Consider the following 16,963-nt stretch of genomic DNA (forward strand, 5'->3'; position numbering starts at 1 on the left):
AAGCGAACAAGAAAATTGACAAGCAAATATCTGGACAGCAGTAGCGGGTCAAATCAGCAATTATCGGTTAAGAAAAAGGTTAAAGAAACAGGGAGCTCTGTGGAAAACAGGGATGCTTACGAAATCGCCACTGGCAATGTACAGGATCTTTAAACAGGTAATTGCCAAAGAAAATATCTATGATAATTGCAGGGGAAGCTCTTTGTTGTTTGAGGACTAAGACATATAGAGTCAGGTACCACAAGATAACTGTAGAAGAACTGAGGATTGGGCGAGTTGGTGGTGATACATCGTATTAAAAACCAACGCTTAAGAACACAGACAGAGGACGAGACGAGACACACTGAAGGCGCTGAACTTACAACTGAATTTTATTCGAAATTAAGCAGTCAATTTATACAATTCAAAAGTAAGCAGTCAATTTATACAATTATTGCATAAATTGACTGCTTACTTTCGAATAAAATTCAGTTGCAAGTTCAGTGCCTCCAGTGTGTCTCGTCTCCTCCTCTGTCTGTGTTCTTAGCACTGGATTCTTGATTCATATTGCAGCGAAGAAGTACACACACACAGAGAAGGAACACACAAAAAACACGGACGAACGCTCTGTGTGTGTGTGCTTCTTCGCTGCAATATGAATCAAGAATGTTACCAACTTGCCCAAAAACGTGTTTTACTCTAGCACTGGATTTTAATACATCGTTGCGGAGCAGAGCGCGCATCTACTTGAGTGTGGCCATGGCACATTGTGATGAAGTCGCTGAGACTGGGCAGAAGTTAGAACAGAGGACACAGGCCTTTGTCTCCCTCCAACTCCCCCCTTCATCCCACCGCAACCCAAGCCAGAACAACGAACAACTCAATCCCCTTTACTCCCTATGCGCAGTTCAGTTGTGAGCAAGTACGTGACTGTTAGTCTATGTCGTCATGAACCATGAGCGAACCAGTGTTGCCTAACTGCCACACAGTTCAGGACAACTTTTAAAAATTCAATTACAAATTACTCGATAGACACACTGTGCGGTGCTTGCGGAGAGGAGGAGGAAACGGCTGAACACTTGATACTTTTCTGTAAAAGGCTTCACCCTGTAGTGGAAAGCAGTGAGGCTGATCCAAAGCATTGGGGTTTAAGGAGAGTGAAGGAAAAGTAGATTTTAAGCGGGTAGAGGTAACCAAGGGAAGGTTATCTGACTGGTGGCTGAGATCACGACAAGAGTACAATTTCACAAGTCATGGCTAGGTGGCCTGAACCACCGCCCGATTTAAAGGGGTCAGCCTTATCCATCCACCCCTCCACTACGGCTCCCCTCTCTCTCACTCCCGCCTTCCTTCCCTTAGGGCGCGGTTGGGGTGTCCATCGAGATATGCGAGACAGTTACTGCGCCATTTCCTCTCCTCAAACACCGATTTCCAATGGTGGCGGCGGGAACGGCGAAGACTCACGGCGTCACGTCACCGCGCGTTCGAGTTCCTCATTCATGTTGCTGAAGGTGATGTGAACGTCGAGTTGGGTTTGAAAACAAAGTACGACATTCATCGCGCGCTACGCAGCATAACGCAGCGGCCCCAGGACGCTTCGCACATTGGGCCACTACGCAGTGCCGACGAAACATTTAGGAGCCTTCATAATGACGTAGAGCGATTCATTGGCGTCTTCGAGTGAGCTACTTAGAAGGAAAATAGTTAAATTCAGGTGAACACATGCTTGTCAAGTTCCTCGCGTTACGTACGACAAGAACACATCACTTTTCAAGACAGGAAACGCCGGTAATAGAACGGCGGAGTGTGTGCAGTACTTGCGTCACTTGAAGCACAAATTTCGGCCCGTAGAGGTCGCAAAGTCCGCCTGACTGCGGACAGAAGTGGAGTACGCATTGCTTGCATGTTGAACAGCCGACCCCGCCTACTCATGCCACAGCCCTTCAACGACTACCGCTTATGATCACCCCGCCAAAACGCAAATTCACGTTGGATGCGGCCTCTTCGCCGGCGGCCGCAGCAGTGACTGCTGCGTCGAAATAACGCAAGCGTTATTTCAACCCATAATGTCGCATCCGGTTTAAAAAAGACGTCACGTCCGTCAATTTTTTTTTTTTGTGCGGTTTGAGTTACGTTTGAGCCGAGCCCACACTGGTAGCGAAGGCTCCATAGACGCCCATTGATCCAAAAAATGGCGGCTCGTGGGCACTCTAGCGCCCCCTGAATTTTAGGGAGCAAACTACGCAAACGTGACGTAAAATGACGTCACGCATACGTATGCTTTTGGCGCGAATTATAAAGCGGTCTTTCTGTAGAATCCGCGTTTTCGAGCCCGTACCTCTCGAAGGTTGCTGCCTTTCAGCGCGCCCCAACCTTTGCCAGTCAAATGTGCTCGAATTCCTGCTAGTTATGGCCTTGTTAATGTGCAATTGGGAACGCAATGAAAGTGACTGGTAAAGGAGGGGCAGCATAGAAAGGCAGCAACACTTCCAGACACTGGCGAAGCATGCATGATTCGTAGTGCAAATACTGGTGCTAGTACTTTTGAGAGCTTTTGAGTACAGCAAGGTATGATCACAAAGCACTGGCTCAAATGCACAGTTCGCAATAGAGTGTACGGCAAGTATGGTTTTCATAGTTTCATATTCATTGTTTATTGCAGCAACCAAACAAATACAGTCACAAAGCACACCCTTGGCACACAAACAAAAAATACATGTCACAGGCAGCACAAGCAGTATTGTTTAAGTTGGCTAATCATCTCAATAGTCACAGTGCAGATAGGAAAAAGCCCTGAAGTGCCACGAACGTTGTCAGTTAGGAAATTGAAAAGTATAGAAAACAATGCTACGACAGCTTCAATTGAAGCAAACATAACATGACATAAGTAGGCGCATCAACACAGACCATACAGCACACTGGGATTATTCTTCACATTTAATTTCTTCAGCTGAAAGAATATAGCAGGTGCGTTTACATCTGCAAGGCAATGTTAAAGCCAGCTTTAGCACCCTCAAACGTGCTCAACGTAGGAGCAAATACCATACATTGAGCCGGCGTACCATCTCCAGAGTACTTCTAGTCGTTAGCCGGATCAATTTGAAGTAATTTTACGTCAACAAAAGTACACATGAAGTACAGCGTACAGTGAAGTGCAAGGACATTCGCGGGGCAGTAAAGCATGTAATCAGTGTACTGTACGCTACAATATAGCCAGATAAAAGTCCAGCGCTGTCCTGTTCATTGCGCTGACAAAGATCCTACTAAAAACTCTGAGATGCAACTAGCCTGCTAAAAGGTGGCCTGGTAGCCAGTGGTGCCAAGTGGTAGTTATGATGACAATGGTTGATTTCATTATACCTGCCAGCACGGAACTGCAGGGGGGGCGAGCAGGTGGAAAAATTAATCCCAGCGCCACGGAAACTAGGTTAATCCATTGCCTAGAAAGTCTCCTTTCAGAGGCATTCGCTTTATCGGTATGGCGTTTTATCTGACAATATTGCACAAGTACATAGGTGACACTTGAACAGGCTGTACATGGCATAAAAGTACCCTAAAAGAGTGACATAGTGGAATGAACAATGAAAGATGCTACATTGTTAAACCATTGCCCCTGTGAGCAACCACGTCACATCCTAGCAAATCAAAATACACAAGTAAAAAATAAAAGAATAAAACCAGGCTGTGAACCAGAAAAAAACCCTTTGCAATCGTTAAACCAGACTAAGCTGATTTGTTGCACAGGCTGCATAATAGCCTGCAACTTCACAAAATATTCAGCCAACAGCTTGGGAATTGCATCCTTTTCATTTGCTTAGCCTCAGTGCTTGCTTCGTGGCTTTCCGCTTAGTAGTTTGACTGTGCAGTTCAAGATTTTTTCTGCGTGCAAGCCAATGCAGCCTCACCCTGACGAACAGGGCAAACAAACCATCATAAACGTCATCACCACACACAGTCAGCGATTTTTCTACCTTGGCATGAAGCAACATGCACAGATCATGCCCTACTTGTTCTTTTCCCACAATATTGGAACTAGATGCGACAAAAACCTGCTCGCAAGCATTGATGAAAGCTACAAACGAGGGTGTAGGAACTGACAGGCTCCCAAAGTCACCTTCTCCAGGATTTTTGACACTTAAGTACAAGAGAACTTGGCTCTGATCGGCAAAGGCGGCATTTTCTAGCCTCACCTCGCACGTATGTGGCCCTGTAACACACCTGTGATCATTCATAAACTTGTAGGCAAGCCAGCCAGCAAAATAGACAATGTTGTTCTCTAGTATTGGAGACTGATAATCATATGGCAAAACTTCTACTGCAACTGGCAAAGATGTGGCAGCTGTACAGAGAGAAGGAGCAGACTTAGATAAACAAACTGGGAGAGTGGCTAGAAGGCTAGACATGTCTTCAGCACAGTTGCTGCTTTCCGACAGTTTGAAAAGGTTGCTAACTAAAAGATGCCTAAATGCTGCTTGAAACTGCCGGCAAGACGAGTTGCTGTTCGATCCAGATTTCGACCTAACAATAGCAAAGGTGTTTTCAAGTGCATCCTGGTTCAGGTGCCTGGTAAGGAGGTATGTCAAACCATAGCAAGAGGCCAGGTGGTTCCATAACAGCAGCACAGCCCTCATAGTTTGGCAGAAGCCACGGATGCAAAGAGGCTGCCGCGCACAGCCTAGAACTTCGATGTTTTCGAAAACTGCAATACACTCTTCCAAAAACTCTTCATGCACAGATCCTGCACAAATTGCAGATGCATACGGAGATTTTCCCCGCTTCTGTGAAGTATTTAGACTGTCAAAGAGTCTATCGATCCTCTCAACAAATCTGGCTGTGTGGATAGCCTCTGATGGCAACTGTTGGAATGTTACCAATGTGCACAATGCAGCAGCGCAATGATTGCTGAATACCTGTGCTGTGAGTTTCACAGACATCTTCGAAGCAAAAGTTAAATTAAAGTGCCGGGCACTCAACTTTGGGATGGACCGAATTTACATTTCTCGATCCTTCTCATAAGCCTGTCGTATGTACGAGCTTTTAATTGTGTCACTGCCTACCCTGAAGTCATACTTGAAGAGCATATTGCGCAAGCACTTGAGCAAATGCGGTGGATCAAAAATAAAGAAAAGCGGTTCACCATTCACACTTACGTACGGCTTTTCAGGGGTCACAAGTTTCGAAAACAGAGAAACATTTTGGTTCCCCTGATCACAAACCACAGCCACAGGCTGCAATCCAGCTCCAACCAACATTTTGTGGCATTTGAAGAGGAGGTCATACAGAACAGTTGCAGGCGCTGCCTTATCTGCAAAGAAGTAGCCAAGAGGCTGCTTCCACGGCGTACATATTCCTTTGGCCATGAACACAAGCGCCTTGTTTGCAAGATTTGGACCTTGTGCTGCACTGTACTCTTCAAGGCCTTCAAATCTGTCCGGCACTGGATTGTATGACAGCTCCTTTGAAACATGCATTTCATCAAAAATTATGGTGCAAGCCCTGTCTTGCCGTGGAAAAGACGCTGCCCGTTTCTCGATCAAATCAAAAACTTCAGGATAAAATCCAACCCTCAATGGTACGCGTGCAAGCCACAGCTGCAGTGACCTAACAGATGGAAGTTTCAGGAGTTTCCTGCAATATCTGTAACCTTTTGGGCTGTGGAAGTATAAACCTGAAGCAAAGGTTTTGTTTTGGCTGCACCATCGACGGCCAAACCTGCTGACATTGTGCATCTTTAACTGAGCTTCAACAAAAGCAGCAACAGCTGGTGTTAAATGCTCACGCAGACTATCTACCAATTCGGCAGTGGTCTTCATGCGACGGCGCTGAAGCAGCAGTCCTTGCAGCCTCTTGTTGCGGTTACGCAGCTGCCTGAGCTTGGCTCGAAGTTTCTGCAGTGGCCGCCTTTCATTGATGGGGCTGGTGAAAGATCCCGCAACGTACAGAGTCGACGGAAGAGCAATAAGTTGCTACGTCGGGTTTAGTCATAGCTGCATGTAGTCCTGTAGCACCAAAAAGTGCGCAATATTGCGAAAGTGTTGTAAAATTGCTAACCTTCATAAGAAAGAGGCGAACTGCTGAACGGAGCTCCTTGTGACAGATCAGCACTCGCTGACAGTGTTGCGGCCACCCCTGCCGTGCCAGGTTCCAGAGATGAAGCGCTTGCTTCAGTGCCTGGACCTGCATATGTGTGGTCAGCTGCGCCCACAGAATATAAAGAACAAAATATAGTGACAGCACAGTTCTGACAGGGAAGCCAGCAACCCAACAATGCACAAATAATAACTAAGCGCCACAGGCGGAATTAACACTTACACTGAACCATTATGAAGCCACTGGCGTGGGAACAAGCTTGGTTCAGCGTAGAACCAGTAGGGCTGGCACCATCTGCATCTGCACAGCGCACAGACAAGGAATTGTAGCATATTTCTGAGCCATACCTCCTCAGGCTGTTCGAGCAGATACGAAATAACAATCACCTTCTTGGAAGAGTAGCAGCGACTGGGACGACCGACTCTGGACGTACCCCTTGGAAACAGGTTCACCGGAGACAGCAGCTATCATAGGAAGCAGTCCAATGAGCTTTCAGTCGTCACCATTTTCAAAAGATTTATGTCAGTTATGCATACAACCCTGCTCACCTGGTTCTCCAGCCCGGCGCACTGATGCCGAAGTTTCGCTCAGAGATTGTGAACAGTCCATGTCGCTGCTGCATTCGCTTGAGGTGTCTGAAATGGCAACATTATTGCGGAGAGAAAAGAGAATTCAGTACCTTTATAGTAAATAATTTCCAAAGAATTATAGCTTCCACAGCATGTGGTTCACATTGTCATCACTCTAGAAAGAAAAATGCTTATCCAATGAAATAAAATTCTGTTTACCACCCTTAATCGTTAGGCACATTAGTTTGATGTCATCAGCAGCTGTGGAGCACCAGTAAATCATTTGCAATTTTCATATGCTATGTTTTACTTTGAAGAGTGCGAAATTCGCCTATCACACAAACAACGATAGCTCGCAAATCAAGTAATGTGCCCCATATTGTTTACAGATTTATGCAGGTCAGCCTATGGCCTACGCAATGAGATGCAACAAGAATGAATTCGTAAGCAATTATCGCAAAAAATAAAAACCTGTACAAACATTGGCTTTCGCTAGCATGAATATTGAGGTAAAAGGCAACAACACAAACAATTATTAGTGCATTTCTATAATCGTTCAGTGCATGCTTTGATACATAACACATGAGCACACAATATCTCGAGAAGCTTTTCACCAAGCGTACCTTGCCCAAGTCGGCATAAGATTGCATCCTGATAAGACTGAAGATGAAAAAAGAAGCTCTGCATACAAGAAAGCAAAGTTCTGGAGTACTAAAATTCATCAAACATTTAGGAAGGCTCACCCTTTTTTCCCCCTCACTTCTTTTGAGCTATCAAAGGAAGGACAAGAATGCCCTCTGGACACGACAGGGACCGTTCATGAGACAAGGTTTCACGGTGAATATGAAAGATTCAACTCCCACTTGCTGCAAAACATTTAGAGTCGCCTGGTTTCCGTTGCTGAAGTGGCTAGCGGCATCAAACAGCCTGAACCGGAAGACTGACAGACTCACGTTAAGATCCTTTGGAGCCCTTTGCCATACCAGACTACCGAATATCCCACTTCCATTATCCTTTTTTTTTACCGGAAATATCAGGCAAGAGTATTCACACCGTCAGTGTACTTTTTCCGCACCCGTGCCTAGAAATTCGCTTGAGCACCCTTCGCCTACTAAGCTTGTGCCATTAGCTTACCACAAGCACAAACCTAATTCTATGCTATGTTGGACATTTGTCACGAACCTCACATACAGTGTACAGTGCATACAAGAGACGTAAAACGAATACATATATACATACATATATACATATATATATACATATATACATACATATACACGTGTGTGTGTGTGTGTGTGTGTGTGTGTGTGTGTGTGTGTGTGTGTGTGTGTGTGTGTGTGTGTGTGTGTGTGTGTGTGTGTGTGTGTGTGTGTGTGTGTGTGTGTGTGTGTGTGTGTGTGTGTGCTCACGTGAAAGCGATACTTCCATTTTCGTTTTCGCTTAGCAGGGTGCAGGTAAAAATTTACTGTAATTTTTAAAGCCACAAGACAGATACATAATTCGTTTTGCAAAAGACGCTAGACTGTTTACGGTTACGACAAAAAGGAAAAATTTCATTTTTTCACAAAACCTGACATTTCAAGAGCGGCGAATGCCTTAAAAGTTTGATAACAAAAATTACCGGCAATGCTTGCTCGAGTAGGCAAAGCATCGTGTCGCAGCCTTCCTGACGGCAGATACACAGATGGTTCGAAGTGCCTCGAGCAAATCCTGAGTTCTCGTAGCTGCGACGGCGCCTTCTTCTCCAGGCTGACGTTGCGGCAGAACTGCGCCCACGCTCGGCACCTGGACGTGATGCAACATGCACGTTAGATACAACTGCGCCAAAAGGAATACGCATACTCGAAACGCCAATGCGTCATTATTCCTGTCACTGCTAACTGCAGTAAATTATACTTGCATTACATCTGAACTATGGTAGTAAATGCTCGCGCCAAGCTCTCTGCGCCCCAGAGTGCGGTAACGCTCATCCTCATGCCACGCGGCTAGCTGCTTTTCTAAGCTCAACGAGTGACGAGAGTGAAGTGCGTTTAAAATTACCCTGACAGTCATGTATATGTAGGACAGCAATACCAAGGCAGGCAATACCTCCTGCTGAGCGAATCCAGTTAAAGCCTCCTCAAAGCCGCGCACATACACGAGGCTGAGTTTCGATACTCCCAGCTGCGAGGGGATCCTCAAATTGGCTTCATGGTTTTGCAAAACTAAACAATGTCGTACTCAGGGCTGTCAGGTAGCAAACTTTGTTCTAAATGTGCCTCCCGGTCAGTAGCGTGCACGTGGTTGCTCCTGAGAGCCCGGTGTGAGGTTCACGTTGGTGATAGTCAGCTGCATGAAACTCACTATAAATTAGAAAAATGTGGGCCTCTTTCGCACACCTCAGCACTGAAAGTGTGTGCCCTGCAGTGTAGTACATAAATATCCCCGAAAACATGAAGCCAAGTACGCACGAACGGGTTACAGCTATGAAACACGAGCGAACAGCCTGGCGAAACCATATCGAAGCTATCGCGCATACCTAGAGCAGACGACACTGTCAAGAGCTCACCTGTGAAAGTCCAGCGGGAATCGGTGTAGCGTGACACCAATGGTACTATCCACGCTGTCGCAGTGTACCACGGAGCATCGTTTCTTCACATGCCGCAAGCTCATCTTGAAATGAAGCGCTAAGCGCTTCAAAAGAAGAGCGCGAAGCGTGCAAAGACGGAAAAAGACTTCGCACTGGCCGCACGCCGAAGGAAACGACAAAAGCGAGAAAACTGCCGCAGCGGTGCAGCGGGGTGCAAATCTTACCGAACGGTGACAAAGAAGCGACGTGCAAGGACGACGAAAACTTCGCAAAAGAAGCATGTTGAGACCGGCGAGCTAAATTTATACGCTTTACCAGGCGCGCCATCGCAGACAGCTGGCGATAAGAAATCGCTTCGTAAGCTCCCGCCACTGTGGCCGGGTTAGCCGGGTATCGAAACAAGGCCTGCAAAGACGCGCTGTAATGCACCGCACACTCATGAATAGGGGACAGGTCAAGAGTGTTGCAAAAATACAAAATTTGCCAGGTTTTAATAAAAAAACTTACCTCTTTCATAAAACAAGGTGCTAATATATTTTTTTTTATTGGCAGATTACATTCCAATTTTGTAGCTTTATTATTTCTTTATATGAGTGTTTTGCCCCCCATCCTCTGGTTGTGCTGCAGTCGCGCTAAACCACTTTTCGGCCCAGCCTTCGCCACCAGCCCGAAGTACAGTAGTACACTGTACCCGAAGTAGACAGAAAATGGGATACCTTCATAAAGTGTAGAAGGGACGCAACCAAGAATATAACCTCCTTGGACGCAACCTATTTGATTAATGAGAAAATTAGAAGAAAGGGTGCCCAATGGATGTCAAAAGTAAATAAAAAGGATAGAAAAGCAGCCCAAAAATTCTGGAAACATCTAAATGCAATGAGTAATAAAACTAGGCTAGAACAAAGGTTTATTGTTACAGATGAGGGTATTCGACTAGAAGGGGATGAAGCAATAAAACGCATAGGAACAAGGATGACGGAAAAATTTTCAGCAAAGCACGTGGTACATAATTTATCGAAGGAGGATAGACCGGTTACAGCAATAGCTTCACTTGAGCAAGGAGAGTGGGAAAGGGCAGAGAAGAAGGTTCCTTGTGGCACATCAACAGGACCAGATGGTATCCCGATTATGTTGATAAAATTAGGACCAAAATCCAAGCAAACATTAATGCAGGTAGTGAACAAAATGATAGTGGATGAGAAAGTCCCCGATGAATGGCGATTAAGTAGAATGAACATGATATATAAGGGAAAGGGAGACAAAGCAGATGTAAGTAACTATCCCACCATAACAGTGACATCTGTGGTTTACAGGGTGGTGATGCAAATTATAAAGGATAGACTGCAGGCTTGGGTGGAGAACGAGGGGGTGTTAGGGGAACTACAGAATGGGTTCCGGAAACAAAGGAGGTTGGAGGACAATCTATTTTCATTGACACAGTGTATAGAAATTGCGGAAAAGGAACATAGACCCTTATTGCTAGCATTTCTGGATATTAGGGGAGCCTATGACAACGTTTCTCAGGACCATTCGTGGGACATATTGGGCACATTGGATGTGGAAAATGGAGTAATTAATCTTTTAAAAGATATATATAGAGGTAACAGAGTGCTCATAAAATGGGAAAAAAAAATGTATCAGGGCCTTTAGAGATGCAGCGGGGGCTTAGACAAGGATGTCCTCTGTCCCCTTTGTTGTTCATGTTGTACCTGCAAGGTTTGGAGGCCAAGCTAGAGGGGAGCGGACTAGGTTTCAACCTATCTTTTTTCAAGCAAGGGGAATTGATTAAACAGACATTACCGGGACTAATATATGCGGACGATATAGTGATAATGGCTGACAACAAGGAAGACCTGCAGAAGTTGTTAGACATATGCAGTACAGAGGGAGATAGATTAGGCTTCAAGTATAGTATGGAAAAATCTGCAGTCATGACATTTAATGAAGAGGGCGGCGAGCATAGAATACAGGAGTTCGTGCTAAAAGTAGTGAATGAGTACAAGTATCTTGGGGTGTGGATAAATAACAGTGTTGAGTATCTGACAGAGCATGCAAAATATGTAATGAATAAAGCTAGTAGGAATGCAGCTGTCATGAAAAATAGGGCACTGTGGAATTACAATAGGTATGAGGTGGTAAGAGGGATCTGGAAAGGGGTGATGGTCCCTAGCCTGACCTTCGGGAATGCGGTCCTGTGTATGAGGCCAGATGTTCAAGCAAGGCTGGAAATTAGGCAACGGGGAGTGGGGAGGTTAGCTTTGGGAGCACATGGCAATACACCAAATCAGGGGGTACAGGGTGATATGGGGTGGGCGTCTTTCGAGAGCAGAGAGGCTAGCAGTAAGATAGCATTTGAGGAACGATTGAGAAGGATGGAGGAAAAGCGGTGGGCTAGGAAAGTTTTCAGATACCTGTATATAAAGAATGTTGACACCAAATGGAGAAAGCGAACTAGAAAATTGACAAGCAAATATCTGGACAGCAGTAAGGGGGCAAAGCAGCAATTATCGGTTAAGAAAAAGGTTAAAGGAACAGAGAGAGGTTTGTGGAAAACAGGGATGCTGACGAAATCGGCACTAGAAACATACCGGACCTTTAAACAGGAAATTGTCAAAGAAAATATCTATGATAATTGTAGGGGAAGTTCTTTGTTGTTTGAGGCCAGGACTGGAGTTTTGCGGACTAAGACGTATAGAGTCAGGTACCAGGAGATAGACACTTTGTGCATTGCGTGCGGAGAGGAGGAGGAAACGGCTGAACACTTGATACTTTTCTGTAAAGGGCTTCACCCTACAGTGGAAGGCAGCGGGGCTGACTTACCCAAGGCATTGGGGTTTAGGGATAGTGAAGGGAAAGTGGATTTTAAGAGGTTAGAAGTAACCAAGCAAAGGTTATCTGATTGGTGGCTAAAAGCAAGACAGGAGTAAAATTTCACAAGACATGGCTAGGTGACTTGAGCCACCACCCGATGTAAAGGGTTCAGCCGTATCCATCCATCCATCTATCCATCCATCGCTGCTGGGCAGGCCGGTCTAGGCCGGCGGCTAGTGACGTCAGAGGTGAAGGCGCGGGCCTTGAAAAGTATATGGGCTCCGTGCGCTGCAGTTTGGCGCGCGCGAGTGGCGCCACCTGGTTAACAGCGGTGGCGAAAGGCGGACGCAGCCAACGCAGCTCTCTGGTTCAGTTTGCAGTGAGCGAGGCGAGCGGTTAGGTGTTTCGTCCGAAGGCGAAAACAAACTTGGATAATTATGGGTGCTCTACCTACTGCTGTGTTTACTCAATGTCATAACAGCTATAAAAACACTGCAGTCAAAGTACCGAATATATTTAAACGCTTTTCTTGGACATCGTGCATGCTCGCTCATGCACAGAGGGTATGCTGGAAATGAGTGCACTGTGGAATTAAATTCATGAGAGTGAACTGGGAAAGGGTTTACATTGACTGGGGTGTTTAGAACGTGACATCATTGGTAGGAGCTGCTTTATGTCTTTATGTAGATCGAAGGAAATGCGTTCAGTCAGTCACAGGAAATGGTCTACGGTGAAGTTCTTGGAGCTACCATCTGAAGTTTAAGTCTTCGTTTGTTATGCTCATCTGTGGTTCAGCGTGTCAATTTTGTTTCTAGTTTTTTTTTTGTGCGTGTGTGTATGCAGTGGGAGCGATGTCGTACTTCTGAGAGTGCTTATGTCGTTTTTCACATTGTTTCACCTAAGCTTTTGTGTATTTATTTGCATCATTTCATTTCTTTCAGTGGTTTAAAATTTTGTATCTTTATTTGCTGCATTTATGAGGTCTCAAATCCTGTTCTAGACGAATAAAAAGAAAAATAGAGAGTGGTTCAACTTTCTCTCTATATATATTTCTTGGATTTCACAACATCACTATACCCTTAATTTTGGGAATTAATCTTTTTATTTTAATTAGGTTTATCGTCTCAATGCAACGAAGACTATAAGGGGCGCCATAGTAGGAGGTTCCAGATAATTACAACCACTTGGAGTTCTTTAACGTGCACTGACATCGCGCAGTACGCGGGCCTCTAGAATTTTGCCTTCACGGAAATGCGACCGCCGCAACCAGGATCGAACACGAGTCATTTGGGTTAGCAGCTGAGCACCATAACCACTGAGCCACCGCGGCGGCCTTTCTATAGTTAAGTATTTACCAAAAGAGAAATACGACCAAAATAATTCATGTAATTGGTGTCTTCATGAAATTCCTGAAATGAATGTCCTGTGGAAGACACTTAGCAAGAAACGCATCGTCTTTTCGTATGCTTAGAGCTATGCTTCTCTGAGAGGAATACACAAAGTAAAGAAGTGTCGATCCTGCAGGATGTAGAGCACTATTATATATGTGTAGTAAGTGTGCGTTTTTCGCATTTCTAGCCGACCATTCACATAGTCGATGTCACAGTGGATGTAAATTACATAGCTGATTTCATTATTTGGGTCAGAGCCTTGTTTCTCAAACTGTAAAGGTACTTAATTAATCTCAATAAGCTCAACTGCGCTGCCAGATATTGCAGTGCCGTCGGGACTGCAACACAATCATGGTTGCTCAGAATCGGTGATCAGCTCAACCTGAAAGCAATTGAAACGAAATGCAGCAGTGGTGGCGTCAAGGCTTTCAATGCGTTGAAATCCGCAGAGAAGAAGGCGTTGACTTAGAATGGCATCGCGGTCAGTGCGCGTCTGCTATGCGGCGCAGGGCCACCACGGCCAGTCTCGAGGGGGGCGCGCGCGCTCTCCCTTCGAGAGACCGGCCGTGACTGAGCGTCCGGTTAACGCGGCGAGTGCCACGAGGCGGCGCTGGCGATGTGGTCGCTGCTGGCGCCACCATACCAGCGCACGGAGCCCATAGGAGGTGTTGGCACTGGGAGTGGCGCGTGCACGTCGGGGGCTTGCAGGAGGCAGGCAGCCCATTACCCCGGACCGGCCGAAAGGCTGGGCGGAGGTGGGCGATGACTACAGCTCAGCCGGGTTGGCTGCAGGAGGCCACCACGTGGCAGCTGATGAGGACCGCGGGGTAAACTGCTACAGGGTAGCAGTGCGGCGGGGTGCGCTAAGGAAAACCGCCGTTTCCGGCGGCGCGCAGGAGCTGTGGTTACAGCTGGGGCGCCAGCGGGCTGGCGCACAAGGGACCGGCGGCCGTGTCCAGGATCACGGGATGCGGGCCTGGTCGTACCGCCGGGGGGCTGCTTCAGGACTGCAGCAGGGAAAAAAAAAACGCTGGATACCGCCATGGGAGACGGCGCGTCGGGGCCCCGCACGCACCAGTGCGCGCGGGGAGGGCATCAGGGGAGCCGCACTCCCGTTCAGGGCACCACGGCAGGTGTCGAGGTGGTGAACAAGCTGCCGCCAAAGTCATCAGCTGCGCCGGCTGCTGGGGGTTTCCAGGAAATATGGGCCGTGTTCTGGATCACGGGATGCGAGCCAGGCTTATAGCCGAGTGGCTAATCCCGTAGATTGTAGGAATTCCAGCAGCAGTCGGAAGGCCTCAGTCTGGCTGCGCTCTGGGTGCAGCAGGTCCTGGTCCGAGTAGGAGGGCAGCCCTAGGTTGCGGTACCCTGCAGTCATGTCACGCCGGGCGGCCTCTAGGTTCGGGCAGGCACAGAGGAGGTGGCCCAGAGTCTCGTCTGCCCCACAGAAGGAGCAGGCCGGGGACGGGGCTCTGCCATGTCGGTGTAGCCGGGCCTTATAATTCGTATCTGATTATTTGTTTATTTATTTATTTATTTCAGAGGTACTGCCAGCCTTCGCAGAAGGCCTTTGGCAGGAGTGAGCATACATGGTGAAGAAAGTACAAAAAAGAGCTACAAGATATGATAATGATAACAGTGGTGTCATCCGCCTGCTTGAGCAGATTAACACCGAGAAAAAAAGAAAAATAAGAAAGAAAAATGCTTTGTACAAGCTCGCGCTGTTCAGGCATACAGAAACAACACTGGCACATAACACAAGAACACTGGCATCAATAGCACGCTTTAGTAAATAAACACTAACGGTAGACATACGCTGATCCATCAGCAATGACAATAATCACAACCACAAAGCAATATCAATAGCGGGAACCAAAAACGCTTAGGTTGAGTTAACTTATGCACTTCAATTTTGATAAGAAAGATAAGAAAGATACTGCCTTTCGAACAGAGAGAGAGAAAAACTTTATTGTTGGAGAGGAAGTCGGGGCATGCCCCTGGGTCTCCGCACGACCCCACTGCACACAAGTGTTTATGTCCCTAAGGTCCATAACACTGGCAGCCCGGCCGGTGGCGATTGTCTGCACGGCCGGGTCCTCCGGGCGCAGCAGGGTCTCCCAGTCCTCCCAGGTCTTGAGGTCCTCTAGGCCGCGCGGGGGAGGGTCCGCCGGGTAGAGGGAGAGGATGTGGAAGGAAGAGGCGAATGATTCTGGGCACAAGGTGCAGGCAGGAGTAGGGAAGGAGGGGTGATAGTGGGCTAGGGTCAGGGGTGAGAGGAGTGTGTGTGTGTGTAGTTTGCGCCAGTGTGTTGCGTGTTTGTTATCTAGGGAGGCGTGGGGCGGGGGTAGAGCTGGCGCGAGGCTCTGTAGGCCTGCGTCATCTCGCTGAACGAGTGCATTCGCTCCCTCGCGAATACCCGATCCGAGGCCACCTGAACCCGGTTTAAAGAACCTCGGGCTAAAAGGTTGGCGGCCTCGCTTCCGGGATTCCCGGAGTGCGCAGGCACCCATATAAGCTCTACATGGCGGGGTGGGGGTGCATCGGGCGAGCCCAGTATGCCAAAAGCAGGGACGTGGACTCGGCCTCGCGCAAAATTTAGAATTGCAGTTTTAGAGTCTGTTAAAATGTACTGGGCTTCCGTGCGGGTGATGGCAATTGCGATGGCGGCTTCCTCTGCAGCCTCTGGGGTGGTGTCAGGGGGGAGAGGTAGTGTGAGGAGGGCGGATGAAGAGCAGTTCACCACGGCTGCGGTTGCTTCGTCACCCGTGCAGGCGGCGTCCACCCATACGGCTCGGAGCCGTACACTCAGTGGAGTGCCTTCGCACGGGCTCTGCGGCGCTGCTCATGGTGGGAGGGGTGCATATCGAACAGAAAAAACTATTAAAAATCCTAGTTACTGCTCCTCTATTTTTGGTGTTGTGCCCAGCCGATAGATGGCGAAAGCAGTTCTTCAACGCGAAATAATCGGCTGCTGCACAGAGAGGAGAAACGAAAACATATGACTTTCAAACTGTTTAATCGTGCGTGTCATCACTGACGCTACGAGTGACTGCTGCTCTACGACAGAAAAAAGTTGAGTTTTGACTTGTATTGTTTGGATCAACGCGCTACGTTTACACTCACCGCGTACCTTATCCGTTCAAACGTGCTGCATGTCAGATGGCAACTTCTGGACCGGGAGACTTTGAGGAAGGTGAGCCAAGCAAAAAGAAAGCGAAGGCATACGACCAAAAATATTTGACAAAAGGGGAAGTGGATCCAAAGTACAGAGGCTGGTTGTCAGCCAGTAAAAAAGGGCCCTTGTTCTTTTCCTGCAAAGCATGCAGATCCTATTACAAAGGGGGAAAATCCGAAATCGACCGCCAGGTACCTTGCGAGCTCCAAACACAAAAAAAGCGCTGCAAGCATGCAATCGACCCGCGCGCTGACATCCATGCCTTCAATAAGTGGGTAAACTCAAGTAGACAAATCTGTCAAAGAGGCTGAAATAAGACTTGCGGCGTTTATCACGGAACACAATCTACCCTTTAATGCCATGGGGCATTTAGTTGATG

At 47.2% G+C, this 16,963-nt stretch overlaps 2 protein-coding genes across 15 annotated transcripts in view; both read right to left on the reverse strand.

The window, feature by feature from the left end:
• The window catches only part of LOC144096750 (putative enoyl-CoA hydratase), a 141,702-nt gene extending 139,670 nt beyond the window's left edge, over nt 1–2,032 (reverse strand). For 3 of the 14 annotated variants that reach the window (XM_077629610.1, XM_077629614.1, XM_077629613.1), the window contains exon 1: nt 1,797–2,029. In XM_077629610.1, coding sequence (XP_077485736.1) covers nt 1,797–1,911 — 115 coding nt within the window. In that variant the 5' untranslated portion in view covers nt 1,912–2,029. Of the gene's footprint in view, nt 1–1,796 lie in introns of all 14 variants that reach the window. The other 11 variants (XM_077629605.1, XM_077629603.1, XM_077629604.1 and 8 more) reach the window with 8 other exon arrangements.
• Nucleotides 2,033–5,656: 3,624 nt separating this feature from the next.
• Nucleotides 5,657–8,444, reverse strand: LOC144096752 (uncharacterized). Its single transcript, XM_077629618.1, has 6 exons — nt 8,260–8,444; nt 6,618–6,704; nt 6,456–6,533; nt 6,292–6,369; nt 6,031–6,174; nt 5,657–5,895 (listed from the first exon to the last, which is right to left on the reverse strand). The coding sequence occupies exons 2-6, from the start codon at nt 6,676–6,678 to the stop codon at nt 5,789–5,791; spliced, it is 468 nt and encodes a 155-aa protein (XP_077485744.1). The 5' UTR covers nt 6,679–6,704; nt 8,260–8,444; the 3' UTR covers nt 5,657–5,788.
• Nucleotides 8,445–16,963: the final 8,519 nt, after the last annotated feature.

The sequence above is a fragment of the Amblyomma americanum genome, chromosome 7 (assembly GCF_052857255.1).
Source record: "Amblyomma americanum isolate KBUSLIRL-KWMA chromosome 7, ASM5285725v1, whole genome shotgun sequence".
NCBI classification, from domain to species: Eukaryota; Metazoa; Arthropoda; class Arachnida; order Ixodida; family Ixodidae; genus Amblyomma; species Amblyomma americanum.